Source organism: Protobothrops mucrosquamatus, unplaced genomic scaffold, assembly GCF_001527695.2.
Source record: "Protobothrops mucrosquamatus isolate PMUCROS unplaced genomic scaffold, P.Mucros_1.0 scaffold131, whole genome shotgun sequence".
Taxonomy (NCBI): Eukaryota; Metazoa; Chordata; class Lepidosauria; order Squamata; family Viperidae; genus Protobothrops; species Protobothrops mucrosquamatus.
In genome coordinates, this window is record NW_015386498.1 from 181,056 (window position 1) to 206,217 (window position 25,162).

The 25,162-nt window shown below is 36.6% G+C and overlaps 1 protein-coding gene across 1 annotated transcript in view; it reads left to right on the forward strand.

Moving 5' to 3' along the window:
• SUGCT (succinyl-CoA:glutarate-CoA transferase) overlaps positions 1–25,162 on the forward strand; it is a 349,587-nt gene that overhangs the window by 49,997 nt on the left and 274,428 nt on the right. Inside the window, exon 9 of the mRNA XM_015813065.1 lies at positions 8,052–8,147. Within this exon, the coding sequence (XP_015668551.1) occupies positions 8,052–8,147 (96 nt within the window). The remainder of the gene's footprint in view (positions 1–8,051; positions 8,148–25,162) is intronic.

Consider the following 25,162-nt stretch of genomic DNA (forward strand, 5'->3'; position numbering starts at 1 on the left):
AGAATCCAAAATATTGCAGACAATTCAGACTCCTGTTATTAAGGGTTTAAAAGCTCTGTTCCAGACATTAGTCAGCTTTTCATGAATCAACTAAGCTCAGACATCCTTGGATTGTTTGATTCCTTCTATCTCTTGTTATTTTCCCAATACTGCTGCTATTTTTAGAGAGCTAAAGTAAGTGCTAATATAATTTCGATTTTGGTAGTTTGTTTAAAAATATAAGTCCAAGAACACCTGAATTCTCTGACTTTGGTAAAGAGAATAGTAAGTAGTCAGCAAGAGAGTAGTAAGTAATCACTACCTAGAAGCAGTGTCTTATTTGCAAGAAAATGAAATAAAAATCTCTCTTAAACATGTATCCTAAATTAAGGGATGCTGGAATACAGCATGAACTTACATCCAATTGTTCTTTGTCTATGAACTTTTTACCCTTGATACAAAATGTCTTTGAACTTTTTCCTCACTTACATGATTTATAATTGTCAATTCCAGTCTTTTTAGCTTCAACATATAAACAATAGTTTTAGATGATAATAAATAAAAAGAAATGGTTTCTGGATGTGTTTCCATTTATGAAACTGATCTGCATCTTCTATTGTGGCTTGAAAATATTTCTTGAAAGTTTTTAATATCATTCCTGCCTCTAATTGTAGCCAGTTGAGAGCAAACAAACAAGAGACTCAGGTCATTTCAAATTCTGCAAGCTGACATTAAGCAAGAAACCTTACTCTTCAGCAATTTTTATTGCACATTTTTTCTCTTTTTGCAAAAAAAAAAAAAGATTTTTGCTTTGATCAAGAGATTTACATGAGTAATCTTGGTTTCTTATTCTACTGCTCCTTTGCTGGGGAAACTACTTAGGAAACTGAGAACTTCAGCTTTGCTATGTAATATGGAACACTGTTCTAAATATAATCAGATTTACACATACGTTCCTGAAGGTGGAACGGAAGCCACCTAGAAGTCTGAAGACCCAGGGGGCCCTAGCCAAGCCTTTAAACTTGTAAAAAAAACCTTGATTGTATCTTGCTGCAGGGCTAATACATACACATAAAGAAGCAAAGACAATTGCATAAGACAACTTAATAGCGAATGTGGCGCAATCAGCAAAGACAGGCTGTTGGTAAGCACAGCAAACCTCAGTGTCCTCACTATGACTATATGGCAGCAGAGTTGCAGAAAAATGCCTTGTTGTTGGTACTTTGTCAACTAATCCTGGAAGTCTAATATTATACAAATCCTCTTCTTCCCCTATATCTTGAAGGAAATAATATATTAGAAAACTCCTTTTTTCTAAACTGAATTGAAACCCACTTCTTTGTATGCACGTAAAACATGGATACATATAGAAAGGGTCCAGGACAACTCGTCGCAGCCAACTTGCTATGGCCAACTTGCTATAGCCAAGTCGCTGCAGGACAACTCTCCATGGCCAAGTTGCCACGGGACAACGCACCTTGGGTCAAGAGTTACACTAATATTGAACATATTATGGAATAGAATAATATTTAAAAGGATGCAAAAGGAGGGACAAAATTAAATATGAATGACAAAAATTAAAATATTTTTTAATTAATTTAAATAATTAATTTAAATTGTTGAATTGTCCCATGCCGAATTGTCCTGTGGTGACTTGGCCACAGTGAGTTGTCCTGTAGCAAGTTGGCATTGCAATTTAACATTTGTTCATCTTTCTTCACAGTTCCTTGCAATCATAACAAAAATGAATATCGTTTATTTCTGCTTGAGAATTTCTAAAGTTTGTTGATAATACTGACTTGGGTAAGATTGATATGAGTCACCTTGTGGGACAGATGGCTGGCATAAAACTTTAATAATAAATAAAAAACATAAAAGTTTAATGATAAAATAAATATGGTGCATCTCAACCCCTATTTCCATTTAAAAAGATAATGAACAAATTCTTAATACATAGTAATATTCCTTGAAACAGCATAGCCACTGAGGAGGTTGCTGACTTGCACAATGGTCCTGGAGTTGTTTTCTCCCCCCCAAAAAAGTACAGAATACTGTGCCTTGTTCCAGATATATTTCATGAATTTTGCATGCAAAAGTTCATTAGGTAAAAAGGTGATAAATTTGATATGTTGTCTTGCTACTTTCTTGTTTCACAGTATACACACAACTCTTGTTTAAACACTAATATATGTTTAAATGTCTGTGTTCAATTATTTACTGAGCATGAGGGGAAAATGTACAGTTCATCCAGTATGAATAGCATTGCTATTTCTTTTACATATCTTTTTGCCAGTAGTTATAATTGACAGTTTTGAAGAAAAGACTATTTGGAATGAATCAACATTTTTAAAGAAATTTGGAGATACTATTTACATTCCTGTGCACAAGTAATTACAAAAAAGGAAATGATGTGTATGAAATAATTTCCCCATCTTACCATGGATCTTTTACAACTAATGCCTGTATGGAAGCTTACACATGAAATTGACAAAGTTAGTTGAATTACAGTAATAATACTGAAAGAATTTTAGAAACCCTTTGAAACACTGCTCTGACTTTATTGTCTGGTCTTACCGTCTGGCACTCATAGTGTTTCAGCCAGGCAGTTTAACAACACAGTATGGAATTTAATTTGTTAAGTAAAGCTGAATATGTGACCTATTTTGGTAAGTAAAGCTAAATATATGAAGTATGTTGATTTAAGCACAGAAGAATTCAAATTGTATGTTCTCTTCAGTTCTTTGAGAAAAAGTATTAAGGGAATGTAGGCAGACATAATTACAGACATAATCTCTCTCTCTTGCTCCTCCCTCTCCCCCCCTCCCCCCCCTCTCTCTCTCTCACACACACACAGTAGGCACATTTTTATGTATAAGTGAATGAATGCTGAAATTATATTTTTGGAACATCTGCTTTAATGCCCTCAGACCATTAGTGTGAATTTCTTTCTTAGAATGGAAAGAAAATATATCCAGGATATTTTCAAATCTGAATAGTATTTGATAATAAGTTATATTATTTTGTCTTCCTGCTTGAAAGGTTGTAAAAGATTGGTCCTTTAATGGTATTTCCACTGTGGTGATTCCAAAAGGCAAGAGGCAGTTTATATTCGCAGAACCTAAATGTTGGGTCATGACAAATGGGAGCATATTCAAACTTTTTTCCAGCTCTCCTTTGTATCTACACTGCAGAGATAATTTTAATAATCACAGACAACTTATCTTTTTACAGCTTAGCTATCATTGCCAATTTTGTTCTTGGAAAAATACTGGAAACCTTTCATGAACTGTGTGAAAGCAGTAATTAAAAGTAACTGTGATTATACATGTAATTATACTTCACATAAACAAATACAAAGGTTTTGCTTCACTTAATTGACAAACCAAAATTTGATTTTGCAGCCATGGATCATGATTACTGATAAATTCTCTCATTTCCTAGCTCAAGAAAATTGCTATTATATTTAAACAAATAATATATTTGCCCTTAAAGAAAACGATCTTGGTACATGCATTATAAAAAGTCATACTAGTTCAGTGAGCACAGCACAATTAGTTAGTTTTGTATCATTGAGCTACATAATTATTTTAAAATCAGAATGATTGGCTTATGATTCATGCTAAACCACAAATGAATAAAAAACATTCTGGCTTATTGTAATGTGTGATCACAATAGAAGAGAATGTAGCTCAGAATTGAAATAAGGGGTGCACTTTGAGCTTGGTTGTTTTCTTTACCCAAACTAGATACCATGATGATGATGATGATGATGATACCTAATTGGATAATGAAACACTTGGAAGAAAACAGTTAAGCTCAGAGAGCACCAGTGTTTGATTTTAAATGTGAAAACCCAAGTTTAGTAGAACATCAGCTAATCATGTCTTTAGATCACAACTTTAGATCTTTTAAATGTTTACATGGTAGACCCCAGAAAGTGGTGTAGCAACATTTATTTGACTTGATATAGTCACATCACAGAATTATCTATAATTATTCTGATAATTTGAGCCACAGAAGATAAAGGCAAAGAGATTTTTTTCTTATTGGGGCTGATGACAACAGAATACTAAGGCATTACCTTCATAAATTTCTTGTACGGAAAACACTTTTAACTGCCATTTTGCCCAACTGCCCAATGTTCAGTGCATGCTATGGTGAAGTTTTTCAAGGTAGTTTGTAACCTACATTTAAAGTATTTCAAGACAAGTTGATAGCGCAGATGCTGGATGGAGGAGAATGGGATGACAAGCTTATTGTCAAATTAAACAATAATAATAAACTTATAACTTCATTAGGAACTGTATCTCTGCTGATTATCTAAAGATGGAAATAGCCTTGACTTCCATCCCTATTGGAGTACATCTTGCATTGTTGAAGCAGTGTAAGAAACTGGAAAAACTTTCAGAAATTCTACCTTGCCAAATTATTTTCTTCATGGAAATCAATGGATTTAACACTTATCACCCATTCTACAAATGTATTCCCCTGTAACCGTCTGGGGGAATTTGCCTCTTGAAACAGAGAAAACAGACTTTTTGAAAATGATGCCAATAAATTTGCCAGTGTAGTAGTAATCCAAATTTTTATCTTGGCTTAATCATAATAAAAAACAGAGAATCCTCTCCCAGTATCTATTTAATATTACCAATGTCTCACTGAAGAAGGGATTATATCCTTTTGCTTGCAGACTATGCCTTTGGCAAACCTTGAAGGAAAATTTGTAAGTGCCTTGTTGAACAGCATCTCTGTCCTCATAGTGTCAGTCAGGTGGAGAACATTATTCACTGTATCTTCCACTGTTCCACTTTCCATTTGAATTAAGGGATAAGCTGTTTATGGTAGATGATTTCAAGAGCTTAGACAATAAAATTGTTTTCTATGCTCTAGATTCTGTCAGCAAGAGAGTGTCAACTGGTGGGACCAGAAGGAAAACCTAACCATGGAGCCCACTCTCTGGAACATCATCCCTATTGCTGGTGTTTCACAAGTCATGTAAACCTAGCTTTGCCTCTGATAATATGGGTGAAGCCATGTCATGACTTGCTTGAGTGTTTACTAATCTTCTTGGCCAATTTTTTTATGTCATTTTTGTTGTTTTGAAATTTTTCTCAATTTTTTATTGTATTAATTGTAGCCAGCCAGAATCATATATAGGATATGGGTGGTCATTTAATTTAATTTGATTTGATTTGATAAATGTTTGAAAATTATATTTCAGTTACATTTCTTATGGATATTTTTTGTTCTTTAGCACAATAAAGTTATCTGGTAATGAATGAAACTAATCTTAAGGATTGTTGCTAGAGATTAGATTTTGTTTGCATTATTTTGTACCTTCATAAATACCTGTCATATATAAACATTCTGATTTACAATATAGATAATTAAATTGCTAATGAAAAACTAAGAACACAAAACAGATATATTTTCCAAATGTTCTTACACTAGTTGTTGTTTCAGTGTGGTTGTTCAGTGTTTGAATAGTTGCTGCCTAGCTCCAGACAAACCTCCAAGCTCAGGCAGGACTTCAACCAGGTTATGCTGCTCACCATAGCTTGTCGTCCTGTCCGTTGAATGAAAGTTCCCTTTCCTGCTTGTGATAGTTGCCAATCTGTAGACCCTTCTTCCTCTGTAGGCCATTTGCCTTTATCTTTTCTGCACACCCTTTTTCCTACTCTGTTTTAGCTTTTGCTTTTGTAAGCTCAAAAGATTGGCTGAGGTGAGGCTGCCTCCGGATATCAGAAAGTTCTTTAAAATGCGAGAGTGTGGTTCAATTATCCAGCAGCTAGAACACTGGATGCTGTGAGTAAAGTTCTGAGGGAATGACTAAATGCCTGAGGGCAGGGGCAGGGAAACTTGTCTACATTGCTGCAGCTGCTTTTGAAAAGAGCAAGCAGCAACCCCAACTTCATTCCCTCATATATATATATATATATTTCCTTTTATTCTGTAAGACAGTGGTGGCGAACCTATGGCACGGGTGCCAGAGGCGGCACTCAGAGCCCTCTCTGTGGGCACGCGCACCGTCGTCCCAGTCCTAGGCCTTCAGCTGGGTTTTATAAAACCTTTTCGCTTTAGACCTCCGCTGCCATGTACAAAAAAAAGGTTCAATCAGTCAATTTCAACTTCTCGTGGGAAAAAAAAGATATTGCAAAGTTGGAATTGATTGGAGTGGGGGCGGGGCCAGTTTTTGGGCACTCGGTCTCTAAAAGGTTCGCCATCACTGCCTTAGGCCCGTGGTGGTGAACCTATGGCACGCGTGCCACTGGTGGCACGCAGAGCCCTCTCTGTGGGCACGCGCACCATCACCCCAGTCCTAGGCCTTCAGCTGGGTTTTATAAATCCTTTTGGCTTTAGGCCTCCACCGCCATGTGCAAAAAAAAAAAGGTTCAATCAATTTCAACTTCTCGCGGGGAAAAAAAGATCTCTCAAAGTTGGAATTGATTGATTGAACTTTTTAGTCCCACCCAGTCTGCCGTTACCACCGCAGCCATGCCGACCCAATGGGCTATGCCCACCTAATGGGCCACACCCACCCGGTACCAGACGATTCATAAGTTGGTTTTGGGTTGCAGTTTGGGTACTCGGTCTCTAAAAGGTTCGCCATCACTGCTGTAAGAGAAAGAATAATGTTTTGATGCATTGTTTTTTTTAATTTTAAACATCAATACAAATACACAAATTTATTCAATCAATTGTCAGAACAATAAAAAATCTGGGCAGCAAAGTTACATTCCAGTAATATAGCATAATAAAAACTTATTTAAAACCCTAACGTTGGGTAAAATTCAAATAGTAACATGTAACATAATTCACCCTAGGCCTAATATTTATTCTTTGTTATAGTAAATCTTATTCTTTGTTATAGTAAATCTAATAGCTATAACACAAAATGTAACTACATTATGCATAATGTTAGGCTAATTGCTGGAAAGAGCAAAGTAAGATGAAACATCTGATTATCTTAGCTTATGTTCTAATAAAAGAAAGATGAAAGATTGATGGCTACCTTAATAATACTGTATGAGCAATACAACAAAACATTTTGGGTAGTTTTGAATATGAATCACAGGGAAAGGGATTCTGGATAAAGGAATTTTGGCTAACTTGCAGCAGATTAAAAACTTGTCAGGTTCTGATAAATGCTTGTTGCTGAATAGGAAATATCAGCATGGTTAAAAATTTACTTGAGAGCTATTTGGTGTAAGGATTAGGCACAGAAGAGACTGCCTTTAGAAACTGAGATTTCCCCCCCACCCCACCCCACTCATATATCAGAGAGATTGGAGAGAGAGAGTTTACAAGAGAGTAAGCACACAACAAAGAATTCACATAACTGTGTACATAGGACTTTTAGGGCTGCTGGCATCAGCATATTGGTTTTGAAGTATCTTTCCTATTGTGTACCTGCTCACTATCTTGCAATCCCTTTCTTGCCAATGATTGTAAATACAAACAATTTCCTTTTTGCTAATTATCCCAGTGCCAGGATGAGCTGCCAAAGGATATAGGAGTGGGGGAAAAGAAAGCACAATTGTGGTCATGTGATTTCCCACTTAGCGACTAGTTCACTAAGAGTGAGCTGCTGATACCAATTGTGGTTGCTAAATGAAAGCTACCAGTATTTGAATCATAACTTTTGCTCTGACAGTTTCAATTCTTCTTCCATTCATTGCATTGGGCATGAAAAAACTCAATATTTCTATGAGTTCCTCGGTGCTAATTGTTTCATGAATCTATATGAGTTTTCCAAAAGCCAGTAGCATGGAGGACCATCCTCATATATTTGTTGCTTTATCTTGTTCAGTTTTATTTCCTGAAATGTTTCACTTATATTTTTATGCTTTTTACAAAGACCATTACTTTAGTTGTTGTTTTTTGGTAACTAATTGCCAACTGTTGAATTTTTCAGTAACCAGCTACTATTCTAAGAGACTGTTGAAGGCTGAGATTTGTGGGGTAATAAATGCAGTTATGAATTAATAATACTAAATTTGTTGAATATACACACACATGTTTATGTCTATAATCTCAGAATTTGACATTTGTGCTATTTCAAATCTTTGCAGGTTGCCTGCCTTACTTATATAGCAAGCAATTTTCTAAACTGCAGAACAGAATCCATGCGATGGGGCACTGCACATGCGAGTATTGTACCCTATCAGGTAAGTTAATGGCTTCTTTAAAGCTAAGACTGTTTTCTTCAATTTCTCTTTATGTTACAGTTTGAAAGCAGTTTCTTGTCTGAAATTGTCGCTTATCGAGTTCTACATATTGAGATTGTGTATATGCACACATTGTAATAGATTACTAAAAAGAACATGAATTTGAATGACTGAAGGTGTAGTGAGATGAAGTTATGATCTTTGATGTTTTTATGCCTGTATAAAATTGCCATACTTTATATCTTATTTAAGTAGTCATTTCCATTCCATAGATTTGACAAGTAGAAAAGGTAGCTATATTCCATAAAGATTTTGAAAGCTTCATTAAGAGTTTTCACTGAATTATTTAAGGGTACTGATTGTATATTGTAAGATTTTTTTGTGGCAGGGTTATCAAAATAATAGCATGTCTTAAAAATACATTTTTAAAGGAGCAAAACTTTTATGTCTTTATATAAAATATTAGTATTCAAAATTTTAATTAATCAATCTTTTATTTTTAACAAAATTATATTTCCATCTCTATAATTTCGTTGTTCTCCCCCCCAATGTCATACCCTTTCCCTCCCACTCCTGTGAGGAAGGTGTATGACAAAAAATAAATCTAAACTGCCTCCTGATGACATACAGATGAAAAATCCGCATTTAATTAAATTGCTTTTAATTGTAATTTTGATTTAATTGTAAACATACTGTAAGGACCCACTTCAATCTCATATCTTAAGAAAGCAGAACTCTTGGAGACGGTTTCCTCCAACAGGAACTTTTATTAAAAGTAGTTGATAGCAAGCATAATAGACAGGATCTGAGGGATTCCTTTACAGATTGATACTTTAATGTGTCCCTAAGCAAACCCCACCCCACAGTTCATCCGGATGGTTCAGACCGGCCAATCCCCAGGTGTTAAGTCCATCGTGGGAAAGGGCAGATAACATCGGTCCAGTTTCGGTTGTAGCATGATATTCAAGCAGCTTTTCGCACCTCCTTTTGAGACCAGAGAAATAAGCCAGGCTCCAGAGGTTATATTTCTTTCTCTCCCCCTTTTCCTAGCTGACAGATTAGGGAGAAGAAAGTTCAGAGAGATGCAGTGTAGGAAGCAAATTGTTACATTGTAGCGGGCAGCAGACACAGAAGCAATAAACAAAACAAAAGGTTACATTGTAGTGAATAGAGGAAGTGAAAGCAATAACCCCGCAGGCATATCCCCCCTCCCCCTTGGGAGTATGGCAGAACCCAGGGAAAAGTGAGATTTGTTATTAGATCAGAGAAGATAGATAGAAATGAAATAGAAATGGGTTCTGTCACATACCATTTAGTATACAATTGGGTGTCATCCAGAAACTAACAAAGTCCCTTGACATCAACCAGCTGTCTGGAATTGGTTGAACTGAAGTCCCAAAGTTTTGGAAGACATCAACTTGGCCTACCCTTGAAACAATTTGATCTCTGACATATAAACAGTTAGAAGTATTATGAGGTTCATGATATAAATGCTTAAAAGAAAGACTTACCTGAAGGTTATTGAGTTAGTAGATTTATATTCCTATGGAGGTGACAGCATTTAGCAGTTTATTTTAAGAACTTAAACAGTATTATATCTGATTAATATTTGAATAGGAAATACTAGAAAATCTCAAAGATGTAAACTAGACTGGAAGGTTAAAAACTGTTTATGGAAGGAGACAGCGGTAAATCATTTTAGTATCATTGTGGGGAAAAAAACATGAATGTGTCCATATAGTCATCAGAAGTTGAACTCGTAGCCTTAGAATGATAATGCTAAATTTTAAGATCACTTGTTAGAATTGACAAGCAATCTTCTACAAAATTCCTTATTTGTTTTGAAATGTTTTGCTTCAGTCTTCTACTGTAATTAATTCTAAATACAAAATCTGTTGTTAGAAAATTGAAACAGAACATAATAGTTTGAAAAATTTTGAGCTTTCTTGCACTTTTTATCAGATGTAATTATTAAAAAGGAAGGACATGAAAAGGGGAGGGAAAATTTTAAAAATCAGGCAAAATATTGTAGTAAATATCTATGGCCTCTTCATTTTCAGAACTGTGGAAATAGAAATAAGGACTAACCACTATTCTTCATCTCTTTAACCTGATTAAATACTGCCAAAAACATTCTCCACGGGAAATTAATTCCGGTGCAAAATTCAGGCACCGAAATGTATTTTTTTACCTAAAAGAGCTATATTTGAAGTCTAAAGAATGACTGTGTTCTGATATGTACCTTAATTCAGGAGGTGATGATTGAGTTAGTATGTACTACATTGTGTGCACAATTATTAGGCAAGTGAGTATTTTGACCATATGATCATTTTCATGCATATTTTCCACCTCCAAGCTGTATAAACCTGAATGCTTAGTGGATATAAGCAGATCAGGTGATGTGTATTTGTGTAATGAGGGAGGGTGTGGCCTAAGGAGATCAATACCCTATATCAAGGTGTGCATAATTATTAGGCAGCTTTTTTTCCTCAGGAAAATGGTCCAAAAAAGAGATTTAACTGACTGAAAAGTCAAAAAATGTAAAACGTCTTTCAGAGGGATGCAGCACTCTTGAAATTGCTAAGATATTGGGGCATGATCACAGAATTATCAAATGTTTTGTTGCAAATAGTCAACAGGGTTGCAAGAAATGTGTTGAGAAAAAAAAACATACATTAGCTGTCAAAGATTTGAGAAGAATCACATTTGAAATACTAGGAATTCATTATCCTCCAGTGCTGTCATATTCCAAAACTGCAACCTACCTGGAATGCCCAGAAGTATAAGGTCTTCAGTGCTCAGAAACATGGCCAAGGTAAGGAAGGCTGAACCCCGACCACCACTGAACAAGACATATAAGTTGAAATGGCAAGCCTGGGCCAAGAAATATCTGAAGACAGAGTGATGAGATAAGAATGACTCTTGACGGACCAAATTGATAGCCCCTAGCTGGATCAGTAACTGGCACAGAGCTCCACTTAGACTCAGATGCCAGCAAGGTGAAGGTGGGGTACTGATATGGGCTTGTATTATTAAAGATTAGCTAATTGGACATTTTCGAGTTGAAGATGGACTTGAAATCAACTCCCAAACCTACTGCCATTTTTTTGGAAGACATTTTCTTCAAAGAGTGATACAGGAAAAAGTCTGAATCTTTCAAGAAAACTATGATTTTTATTCAGGACAATGCTCCATCGCATGTATCGAAGTACTCTACTGCATGGCTAGCCAGTAAAGGCCTTAAAGATGAAAGAATAATGGCATGGCCCCCTTCCTCACCTCATCTAAACCCTATTCAGAACTTGTGGGCCCTTCTTAAATGGGAGATTTATGGTGAAGGAAAACAGTCTGGGAGGCTGTGGTTGCTGCTACACAAAACATCGATTGTCAACAGATTAAGAAACTGACAGAGCCCATGAAGGAAGGCTTATGACTGTTATTGAGAAGAAGGATGGCTACAATATATTGGTTACTGATTTTTTTTTTAAATGTCAGAAATGTTTAGCTCATTCTGCGGCCCCATTTGTACTTGGATGAAAAGCTGAGCTAAATCCCTGGGAGGACCCAAACATCCTCACAAACTCTTTCCAGAACTTAGCTATCAATTGGACCTCTTGATCAGAGATGATGCACTTAGGCTCTCCGTGCAGCTGATAGATGTGTTTTAAAAACATATTTTCTAATTTCTGGGCTGAGGGGAGTCCAGAGCATGTGATGGAAAAGAGGTCTATTACAGTCCAAATCACAATGTTTTCTCCACTCTTTGGCAACACCACTATAAAATCCATAGCTATCTCCTCTCCAGGTCTAGCCAGGTCAGCCACCTGCTGCAACATTCCTGGGCTTTTACTTGCCAGTCTTTTACTGGCTGCACAAGTAGCACAGCTCCTCACATAAGTCTCAGTATGATGTCATACAATTTTTCTGCATAACAATGGTAATAACATAGTTCCGGTTGAAAAACCCAATGAAGTAAATACACCAGATACCTTGCGATCTCTAATGTAATCCTTTATTAGGCAAAGCATCCTGGCATGATAGAAGGAATACCAGCTCTGGCACGACAGCTCCCTCAGCACCTGGAAGAAACTGTCTATCTAGACTCGCGCCAGTCCGGCTTCCGGCCTGGGCACAGCATGGAAACGGCATTGGTCGCGTTGGTTGATGATCTCTGGAGGGCTCGGGATAGAGGCTGTTCCTCTATCCTGGTCCTGTTAGACCTCTCAGCGGCTTTTGATACCATCGACCATGGTATCTTGTTGCACCGGTTAGGGGGGTTGGGGTTGGGGGGCACCGTTTTACGGTGGTTCTCCTCCTACCTCTCAGACCGGATGCAATTTGTGTTGGCAGGGGGGCAGAGGTCAACCTCGAGGCGCCTCACTTGGGTACCACAGGGGTCGGTCCTCTCACCTCTCCTGTTCAACATTTATATGAAGCCACTGGGTGAGATCATCCGTGGTTTCGGGGTGGAGTTTCATCAGTACGCAGATGACACCCAGCTGTACATCTCCACCCCGGACCACCCCAACGATGCCGCGGAAGTGATGTCCCGGTGCCTGGAGGCCGTGTGAGTCTGGATGGGGAGGAACAGGCTTCATCTCAACCCGTCCAAGACCGAGTGGCTGTGGTTTCCGGCGTCATGTCATAGCCAGTTGGTTCCATCTCTGGCTATCGGGGGTGAGTCATTAGCCCCCGCGGAGAGGGCCCGCAACCTGGGCGTCCTCCTGGATGCTCGGCTGTCTTTAGACGATCATGTGACGCCCGTGGCCAGGGGGGCTTTTCATCAGGCTCGCCTGATACGCCAGTTGCGCCCCTTTCTGGATCGGGACGCCCTACGCACAGTCACTCAAGCCCTCGTTGTTTCCCGCCTGGACTATTGCAATGCTCTCTACATGGGGCTCCCCTTGAGGTGCACCCGGAGGCTCCAGCTAGTTCAGAATGCGGCTGCGCGGGGGATTTTNGGACCTGCGCCTTTTTCGCCGAGCCCTGAAGGCCCATCTATTCCGTGCGGCCGGCCTGGCGTAGTTTGATTATGTTTTAGTGGGGGTTTTTGTATGGGGTGTTTTTAGAACAGGCCTGTTATTTAATTTGATTTTAGAACAGAAACTATTTATTTATTATTGTGGTTTTTAGTATCGCCTGTTCACCGCCCTGAGTCCCATAAGGGAGATAGGGCGGTATATAAATTTAATAAATAAAATTTAATAAATAAATATGGTGGGAAAAAGTTAACTAAAAGAGTGTAACCTTCCCTCCCCTTTCTGACAGTTCAGTCACATTGTCCAATTAGTCTTCAAACATTTGTTATGAGAAGAAAACCTCTATTCACCAAAACATCTCTTTGATGACCTCAGCTCTCACACTGATAGCAACCACCTGTGCACTCCAAACCTTCTCCCCTCTCTCCCAGGACTGTAGGCAAGCTAGAAGCAGCATGGCAGTTCTAAAGCAAGGATTTTGACAGGCAAGCCCTGTTACTGTCATTAAGGACAACCTGAGTTGTTAAGTGAGGATTTCATGTGATTCCCATTTGCTTATGGGAAGCCATCAGGGAAAGTATCAAATCATGATCACGTGACCATGAGATATTGTAACAATAATAAAGAAATATAATTTTATTCAGGGCTTTTTTTCTCATAGAACGCCCAGAACGGAGTTCCGGCACCTTTTTTGGATGGAACCTTGTAGGGTAGGCAAGGTAGGTTGTATGATGTATGTGAGTTCCGGCACCTTTAAAAAAAAAGAAAAGCACTGATTTTATTGGACATTTTTTGCTTCACTCTTAAATGGGAGATTTATGGTGAAGGAAAACAGTACACCTCTCTGAACAGTGTCTGGGAGGCTATGGTTGCTGCTGCACCAAAATGTTGATTGTCAAGAGATCAAGAAACTGACAAACTCCATGAATGGAAAGCTTATGACTGTTATTGGAAAAAAAGGGTGACCATATTGGTCACTGATTTTTTTTTTGAAATGTCAGAAATGTTTATTTGTACATTTTGAGTTGTTTATTATTCTCACTTTAACAGATGCAAATAAACAATTGAGATTGGCAAATTTTCATTTTTCATTTAGAAAATTAATCCTCCAAAATACAACTTGTCTAATAATTGTGCCCACAGTATAGAATTTGTAAAGGTAAGCATCATTATTTCAACAGCTAGTTTATTCAAAGTTGAGTGAATTTGTGACCAGACAAACTACAAGCAAGTCTGATGTCTTTGCAATACAATCCCAATATACTTGAGCTATAATTCCCAACGATATGATTGATTATCTTTTTGCTTTGTGAAATATGATTCAATGAGAAAATATTTTCTTTTCTTTTACAGTCATTTATTTGCAACATTTTGCAGTGGTTCAGCATGGCTTAAAATAAATCTATAAAATAAAATTATTTAAATCACTTCTCATCAAAATTCTTTCTAGAAGAAAATTAAACTCTTGTTTTTTGCCTGGATTATATATATATATATATATATATATATATATATATATATATATATATATATATATATATATATATATGTGTGTTTTCTGAGGTTTTCGTGGGTGTTTGTATGTAGGTCTTTGGTTATTCGGGTTTTCTCCCGCGTAAAATTGGAAGTGTCTTGGCGACGTTTCGACGAAGTCCCATTTCGTCATCTTCAGGCTGGTGTTTTCAGCTTCGTGCTTCTAGGAGCTTCTAGGAGCACGCTTCGTTTGCGCCCGGCTCCTGGACCTTGTCACCGGTCCCAATTGATTGGGCTGCGCTCTAATTACAGCCTTCGTGCCGGTGTCTAATCTTTTCTTGCCTCCCCTGCCTACGTGTGTAATGCTGCTCATTATCTCTGCGTATAACTCTGGGCCAGGTGGCAGGGGAGGCAAGAAAATATTAGTCACTGGCACGAAGGCTGTAATTAGAGCGCAGCCCAATCAATTGGGACCGGTGACAAGGTCCAGGAACCGGGCGCAAACGATGTGTTATCTATAAAAGAACTCTCCCATGGACTGGCATTTAGCCCTGATGATGTCGGAAGATACCGACGAAAGCTTGGTGATTATCTATGATATTAAACTTTTTTAGTTTATTATACTCCTGGTGTTCACGTTTTATTGATTTGAAGATGACTATACCCAGGAGTCACGTTTTTAGTTTTAACGTTATTAGCAAAAAGCATTCATATATATATATATATATATATATATATATATATATATATATATATATATATATATATATATATATATATATATATATATATATATATATATATATATATATATATATATATATATATATATATATATATATATATATATATATATATATATATACATATAGTCATTGTATGTGCATACACAGTATACATATACAACGAAATTTACTTGACACCCAAAAACCAAGTCCCACACACATAATCCCCAACACACTCCCCCCCCACAATCCCCACCGCTAAAACCACCCAACATCCACACAACAGACCAAGTAATGCTGTCCAACAGTTCACTGATGGTGGCCCCTTAGTTTGTTGTTGAGTGCAATTACAGCTCTGGGATAAAAACTATTCAGAAAATGTGTGGTCCAAGTTTTAATTATTCTGTATCTTCTGCCAGAAGACAACAGTCCAAAAAGATTGTAAGCAGGATAGGAAGAGTCTCTGAGAATGTTATGCAACTTCCTCAAACAATGAGATTCGAAGATGTTATCCAGGGCTGGTAGTTGGAGTCCAATAATATTCTGGGCAGTTTTAATAATCCTCTGTAGAGCTTTTTTGTCCGCTACAGAGCTGCTCCCATACCATGCAAGAATGCCGTATGTCAGGACACTCTCAATGGTGCTGTGATAGTAGGACAGGAGTAGACACTGAGATAAATTTATCTTCCTGAGCATTCTCAGGAAGTACAGCCTCTTCTGTGCCTTCTTCACAAGCATGTTAGCATTCATAGTCCATGAATGGTCCTCCAAAATATAAGTGCCCAGAAATTTAAAACTACCCACCCTCTCCACCTCCTCATCATTTATGTACAATGGTAGATGTACATCTCTCTTCCTCCTAAAGTCAATTAAAGGTTCTTTAGTTTTTGTGGTGTTAAGTGTAAGATTATTTTCATTACACCACAATGTCAGCCCTTGTACCTCTTTCCTGTAAGCAGACTCATTGTTCTCATTAATGAGCCCCACCATTGTTGTATCGTCTGCAAATTTAATAATTGCGTTGGTGTTATACAGTGGGGTACAGTCATGCGTATACAAGGAATAAAGGAAAGGGCTTAGCACACAACCCTGGGGGGCTCCTGTGCTTAATATCAGAGTAGAGGGATGGTGAGATCCCATCCTTACTGACTGTGGCCTACCTGTCAGAAAATCCTTTATCCACAAGCAAATCCTCTGATTTATACCCAAATTGGACATTTTAGAAAACAACCTATTGGGTAGAATGGTGTTAAAGGCAGAGCTATAATCCACAAATAACAGCCTTGCATATGTCCCCGTTGTTCCAAGTGATTCAATACAATATGGACAACAAGAGACATAGCATCATCAGTTGATCTATTACCCCTATATGCAAATTGGTATGGGTCCAAAATAGATGGAAGACTAGCCTTAATATAGTTCAACACCAGCCTCTCAAAACATTTCATGACAACAGATGTTAAAGCTATTGGTCTATAATCATTAAGAGATACCACTACTGTCTGCTTAGGGACTGGCACTATAATAGATGTCTTCAAACAGGTAGGGATAGAGCACTGCGACAGGGATAGATTGAAAATATCCGTGAACACTTCAGCTAGCTCTGCAGCGCGGTCCCTGACAACTCGTCCCAGAATTCCATCAGGCCCAGCTGCCTTCCGGATATTAACATTCTGGAAAGTGCGTCTCACATCATAGATCTGCAATATAAGTGGTTGTCTATCGATGGTAGATGTTAATGGTGCACTATCAGTGGTAAATCCTGGAATGATGGACGTTCCTGTGTCCACCTCAAAATGGCTGAAGAATTGATTTAACTGCTCAGCCAAAGAGTCACTACTCACAGGCAAACTATTTTTATTGCTGTGTCCTGTGATTTGTTGCAGACCTTGCCATACACGACCAGAGTCTGAGTTCTCAAAGAGATGTTCAATCCTCCGTCTGTATGTAGCTTTAGCATCCTTGATACCCCTTTTCAATTTAGCTCTTGCCTCGCTATACTGTAGCGCATCACCAGAATGAAAAGCAGCATTTCTTGCTCTTAATAAAAGACACACTTTTCTATTTATCCAGGGCTTGTTGTTAGAAAACACCCGTACTTGTCTGGTGGAAGTGACAACATCAATGCAGCTTTTAATGTAAAACAGTACTGTTGAAGTGTAAGTGTCAATATTATTCTCCTCAAACAGTACCCAATCAGTCCTCCCAAAACAATCTTGAAGTTGCTCCAATGCACCCGCTGGCCATACTTGTATTTCTCTAATTGATGATCTAATTCTGTTGACAAGAGGTCTATATGATGGAATCAAGAACACAGATATATGGTCTGACTGTCCCAAATGAGGTAAAGGCATAGTCCTGTATCCATGCATGATGTTACTATATACCTGATCCAAGGTATTTTTCCCTCTAGTGGGACAGTCTACATACTGATAGAACTTAGGGAGGACAGTCTTTATATGGCAAGATATGCATTCAGAGAAGCTTTAAATACCCATTATGAAAGATAAGGATTTTGCAATGATATTTCAAGTATGTCTGAATATTATTAAATCACAGAGGACTGAGAAATGTGGAATTTTTTAAACAAATGTTGGCATTTGTAAAAAAATCAATATTTACAACATCTGTACATGGCAGTGCTCAAAAGGGTTGCACAAGAAAACTGACCAATATCCTTCCCTTTTGTTTATTTTTTAAAATATGTTTCCAATCAGCAAATGTATTTTTTCTTAAATTATTCTTAATTTTTAATGGATACATTTATTTTATCCAGAAAATGTTCTCTTACTCCAATTTCACTGAAATCTAAAAGGTTTACTGGAAAACTAAGAGAAACTATATGCTTTGTTGCCCGTGAGTTGCTTTTTTGGTTAGGATTTACAATGCTAGTTTGTACTTTTGTATATGATTTTAGTAGCATTTCTTCCCTAATGTAACTTTGTGCAGTACTACAGCCTTACTTATTTGATAGTGCAATAATAGATATTGTGAACTGTTTTTTAGAGTAATAGGAAACCGTAATTAATTGCATCTAAACAAAAGTCTCTTGGTAATAGGTAAGACTGCTCATATTTGGCTATTCCCTAGCATTGGATGGAGTTGTTCTTCCTCTCAATGTGTGAATGCACTACTCAGCTTTCTTTGTTACTATAACTGCAAACACATCTGGAACTTTCTTTCAATTGCAGCTGCAGCACCAGTGACTAGACTGATTACTTGTTTTGTCTTCTTTCGATTATGAGACACTATTTACATTGTGATGCTTTGGAAGGCCTCTCGACATAGTAGTTGGTCCAGAATAGATTAGCATTCAAGGTATATTGATAGCATTGAATTTACATTGATTCATATCCCACCTTTCATTCAGGAGCAGAAGACAGTATACATAGTGGTCCTTTCCCCACAACAATGCTCTGAGGTAGGTTGGGCTGACAGGGTGATCCAATGAGCTTCCAAGTGGAGAGTGGATTAGAATCTGGACTAATGCCTTGCCTTTACATAGAAGCTATCAATTTATTTCAGTGTGTGGCCCAAACTTTGATTGTTAAAGCCCCAAATCATTTGTAATCAAAATATCTACAAAACCACTAAATTCTCATTAACCATTCTGATCTAAGAGTAAGAACGCTAGAAATTACCTTTCTGCAGCAGACTTGTATCCATACCTTCACAAGCTGTTGCCATTTTGTGGAAATCCTTACTGTCCAGGCTGATTTCTGTCTTTTTAGGTATAAAGAGGAGACCTGGCTGGCTGTTCCCACAGTGGCTTCTGATTTTATTTCAGTAGATTTTCTGACTGGCTGTGATATTTCATGGATTTTTTTTAAGTGGGTGTTTGCATTAAACAGATGCATGCACTGTGGTGGTTTTTCATCTTAATTTTAATGCATTTAAAAACATCTTTATTTTTTTCATCCATCTCTTTAGCCATACTAATATTTCCTTACCTCTCCTGTAGAAGTATACATTCTTTGGCTGACCCACTTTGCATATTTAATTTATGTGTAATACAATTGATATTAAAAATATACTCTGGAATATCTCACCAGCAATCTCACTCTAAGGAGAATGATGACTTCCATTGGAAGATTTCAGTTACAGTGCTTACCTTGTTTTATTAGGAGATAACACCACTCTATGTATTTCTATAATAAGCTTTTCAGACATTGCTTGGAGAATAGATTCCTCTATCATGTTCTTTTTCCACTTCAGACCTGAAGTACCCCATGTTCTTTTTATTACAAAAACTAGGAAGAAGATATGTGGTTGATATGAAAGTGAGTAAACTAGAGACTTAGGTTGCCAGATAATAGTGGAAAGTACAGTTGGTTTTAGTCTAACAATTAGGTCCCCATTAACCATTGTTCAAGGAATCAATTCATTCCTTTGCTTTTTACAAGAGAGAAATATTTCCTTTGTTACATAAGAGCCCACGCATAAGCAAGCTTTTTCCTTTTCTTCCAAGTGATTTGCTTGTCCTTTACAAATTTTTAAGGGGAAGATGATACTTGCAATCTGACATGCTTTCATACTTATTAGTAATGAATTAATCTATTATGATACTGTATTCTGTTTCTGTCATTAAGTAGCAAGGATAAAGAGCAAAAATAATAAATAAAATTGAACATTGCATAGTTGTCCTTACGAGGAGAAGTGGAAAAATGCAAAACATAATACCTGGTTAAAATTGTGACTATTAGAAGATACTTTTTGGACCAGTTAAAATATGATTCTGGAACAGATCAAAAGTTCTTCTGGTCTGTTTCAACAATAACTAGTCAGATTCAAAGGAACTTGGGAGTTTGCCAGGCAGAAAATAGCTCTCTCATTTGATTGGTTTTCTTTTTTCTCCTTCTGCAATCATACTATCAAAATATAAGCTTTCTAGTTAATATATCTCTGGAAAACAGAGTTTAGTTTCCATATCTAAAATGTAGGACTCCAGCACAAGTTAAACTTCAATGGTTAACTCTATGTTAAATACAAATAGTACTTCATAATAGTTACTTACATTTGAATAGTAAAGAATACAATTTTGTTATGATGGATGATAAAACTGATGCAGAATAAGATGAAAGAAACTATTTTCAAATAAAAATCTACTGCCTGTTATTACCTGAACATCTTTTTAAAGCATTTTTTCTGAAATATAGTGGTATCTCCATCCTGTCTGGAAGTTAATATACTAAAAACAGTGTAAAATTTAAATAGAATTGTTTCAGTTATTAACTGATACTGAAACAGATTATGATAATACATTATAATAGATAACTTTATTTGAATTATCAGGTTTAAAGATACTCTTATTTCAGCCACTGTAAAGAGAGCTTTTTGAAAGATGTTCAAAAGTATTTAAGGTAGCATTGTTGTCTTTATTGGAATTATGTTAAGCCATGAGTATTGAATCACAGTAGAATGTCTTCCCCTGTTTGCACTCAAATCTATTTCCAACTGTATCTCTTATCCATGGAATCATAATGATACAGTATGTTTATTTCTCATTCAAACTTTGCTTTCCCCAAGCCATTCACGAAATCGCACTTTTCATGAATGCTGTTATGTATAATAACATAATCCCCTGTTAGATTCACTGTTACCTTAACCTCAGGGGGGAAAAATAAGCACCTCTCAGCAAATTCAGAGTATGAAGCAGGAGTCCCTCGGTTTAAGAAATTAGCTACTGCATCATGAGTTTGTATTTCTGAAATGGATCTAGTGTATATATTGACTAGTGTAGAGATCCCTAGCCCCTGGACCGTTGCCCACTAGTGGGCCATGAGCAGTTTGCAACTAGGTTGCAGAAACAGGGGGGAGCACTCACATCCTCATTTGCACAAGCAGTAGGTTAATGTGTTCATGTGCACTTTATTTGCATGAGCGGTAGATGTGAGTACATGCCACGTGTGCCGGTGGGCAAAGCTGGAAAGGTTGGGGAAGGTTAGTGCATTTATGGTAGTTATTTTGAAAAGAAATATCTGAATCCTAAATAAATTTCGGGATTTTCAATTCAAAATCATATGTTCTGAGACAATACCTTATCAATAAATTAGTTTCCATTTATTTATTGAGATCTTTAGAACATTAAAACTCAGTAGAATTATATGAGAGTTTGCAATTCCTTGGTTTGTTGGCATTTAATCCTGAGTTAGATCTCATTGATGACTGTTGTATCAAAAATTGATGATACTGTTTATTTTTTTTCCAAGATAAATTCAGCAAAGAGCAGAAAATAACAGAGTAACTCTTTACTCCTACATGATCAGTTACTTTTCTCCACAAAGATAAATGTTATTCATTATGTCCTATTATTGGTTATAAGAATTTGTTCATTATATTGGGGTTGTTTGGAGGTGGGGGTCAGGGAAAGGGCTAGTACACCTACATTTCATCTGCTGTATGATGGGATTGTAACATTAAGTCCAGATGCATAAGTGAAATCTCCTACCCAAGATACCAGTAGCTTTACAGTTTAAAGATTACAGTTTATGCCTAAACTATTACTATTTCCTCTTAGTTATATTTCTTTTTGCAAATATATTGAATAACTAGAATATCATATATTGAATGCTGAATATGTCAATTGACAGTATCAAATATATAAAACTTATACAAAAATGCAAATAGATACAAGAGAAAACACAACTTCATAATAAAATATCACCTTTCAGTTAATTCCAATCTGATCTAGGTATTCTCCTCTTTGAGGTGGTCTTTGAAAGGAAGAGCACTCTTGAAGGCAAAAGAGAATTTGCCAGGTGCAGTAAAGGAGGCAGTTCTCTCAAAGGGACCTGCCATTTCTGGGTTTATGTTTTCCCTTCCTTTTCACTGAATTGTTTTCTCAGTCTATTCTCTTACTAATAGCGGTGGTGGTCTTACCTTCAGATATTGGATAAACTCCGACTGGTGGCCTCTGACAAGAGTGTTCTGTACTGTTGCCCCCCCCCCCCATGTAATATTCTCTCTCTAGAGGTGAGGCAGGCCCCCGTTCTCCTGGCCTTCTGAAAAGGAGATTTGCAAACCTAAAGGATAATGCAGCCATGGGGCTGTTGGGATAGCCTTCCCTTTGCCTTTTTAATTAATTTTTAATGGGGTTTGATTATTCTTGCCTCCTTTGAAACATTTTAATTTAAAATTTTAATTCTAACATTTTAATTTTTATATACAGTTTTTATATTTTGATGTTTTATTGTATACAGTCCAGAGTCTTGAGGGAGATAGGTAGTTCATAAATAATATAAATAAATAAAATTAAAATATTCTGCCATAGAAAATGACTAGCAGAAAAAGGTTTCATGCAAGTTATAATACTTTAGAAGGCAAGCAAATTTATGAATAGTGGTTGAAATTAAAATTTTAAATTTGGATGGTAAATAATGGCTAAGAACAAGAGTCTATACTTGTATTTATTTAAAATATATCTGCCTTATCCTAATTCAGACTATTGCATTTGCATAATCATAATCATCATCATCATAGACAATCCAGCATTTAGACTTGCAGCCTAAAAAAGCACAATTCAGAAGAAACTGGGATGAGAAGGGAAGGGAAAAAGGGTAAGGCAAACTTCTCTATTGTTGTTAAGAATGTACATCTATTTGATGGCACATTATCAGTCATGTCTGTATCGGCTAGTTATGAAATGTTCAGAAAGAGCACAATGTGGAGAACACCCTTCCCCAGTCCCCCCTCCCCATTGCTTACACTCCCTTTCTTTTGCCTTCTCTCCCCTCAGTGAGCAATTTGACTTGGTGGGCTGTGCAAGAAGGAAACTTGTGTTGGAGGCAGTAATAGTGAAGAAAGTTTGCAGGTCCATAAAGTCTATTGTCATCACTAATTATGGATTAAGAAAGCACCTTACCTGTTCAGAGGAAGTGAATAGAAGAAACTTTGCATTATTTAATTGGATTTTAAGTGTAATTTATCAACAGTATATAATTATGAATGGAAACATTTCTGAAAGATTGGAGTGTCATGAAACAATATGCCCACTGGATGTCACTCTTGTAATCTAGTAGTGTTAACACCATTTAAAAATCAACTATTCAGAGTTGATTTTTCTGTAAAAAAAAAAAAAGCACAGACAGCTTGATTTTCTAAACAATACACAAATATGTATTTAGAGTTTGAAATTATACATTTTCAGCAAATAAACTTTTTCCTTATTTTATTATTATCAATGCTAGGATGTTGAATAACTATATTTCTGTTAGTGAACAATAGCATTTTAGTAGTGTGAAATTTTACCCATAGTGTGACTGTTAAGCTTTGAGTTTGAAGATTTCATTTTTGGTGCTTGCAAGAAATCAATAAAAGATGGATGCAGAATCAACTTAAAATGACTACTTCAATGATTTATTAAAAAGAAGCTTTATTAACTTAAAGGCAAATATACTGCTTGTTTTATCAAAACCTCATTGATAACTAAATGGAATGAAATTTTGTTAAGCATAAGGCACTGTATTTTTGATCCCAACGTTGTGCTTTAGCTAAAAACACCCCAGAAATAGATAAATTCTGGAAACTTTATTGGGTTTTTTTGTCTCAAGTAAGCTGTAATTTAGAAATGTTGGCGATAACAACAACTACTTCTTATATTGATTCTCCAGATTGGAGTCTGGAAATCCAGTGTAAAGAAATAAATGCTGAACCTAATATAAAGAAAGCTCTAAGGACAGGTACTTTTGATAGCCCTCTGAGCAACTGTAGATTTTCCTTACAAAACAATTGGATTTTCTTTTCTTTTTTAATTACCTGTCAAAATTTGAGGGAATTAATGAGTGAATACTTCTAATAGAATAGGAACAAGCAAAATACAAATTGGTCTATATATCTCTAGAAATTACTTCATGTTTTATCTCATGGTCTATTAGACTTTTTCTAGCATTCCCTAAGAAACTCCTGCCATTATTCATATCCCTTCATTTTCTTTTTAGAAACAATGAGATTGATTGTCTTTTTCTTTTTGACAATACAAATGAGAATTAAAGATTACTCTGATCAATTAATTTTTTTATGGAAAACCTTGTTTCTGACCAGTATTATAAGAGGATAGGATGAGCAGCATGATGACCTAGTGATGAAGAAGCTTGCCTCCCACTCGGAAGGTGAGAGTTCAATCCTAAGTAGTTGCAGATATTTTTTTCCTAGGGCACAAAGAAAAAATATCTGCTGTGAACTCCTCATTGTGTCAGGAAGGGCAATTGGCCAGAAAACGCTCAGGTTCATCCAGTTGCCCTGACTCTACCACAAATTAAGGGATTACAGAGTTGTAAAAGGGAGTTTATTGTAGAAGGATGTGAAGAGACAGATGATTTGGGATTACCAATATAAATTCTTAAAAGAGCTATATGCCCAAGTATGTTTTCTGGCCTCTTTGAACAGCAACCTTCTTCTGATCCTAGTTTTTAACCATGGGACCAGTGTGGTGTTTATATTAGTCTACTAAAATTATTTGCTACAAGGAGATACAGGAGGTGTTGTTCTCTTTGTATCTCCTTTCACAATGTTTTAATTTAGAAATTGGCCAGTGATTCTTTCTACTGAAACATACATTGGAATATGGGCAAGGAATCTCATTTAATCTACATCTTCCATGATCCTTAATCATTGCTTGCCCTAGCTGAGGTGCTAGAAACCATTCAGTAGTATATGGAGAAACAAGTTTTGCTTTAAGCTCCTGGAAGAAAGGTAGGTAATGACAATCATTTTATTGTTTAGACTTGAAAATATAACTTTAAAATGTTTAAAGTATTTTGTTTATGATAAAAAGTATAACTTTAAAATGTTTAAAATATTTTGTTTATGATGCAATCCACAAAACATTTTGATGATCTAT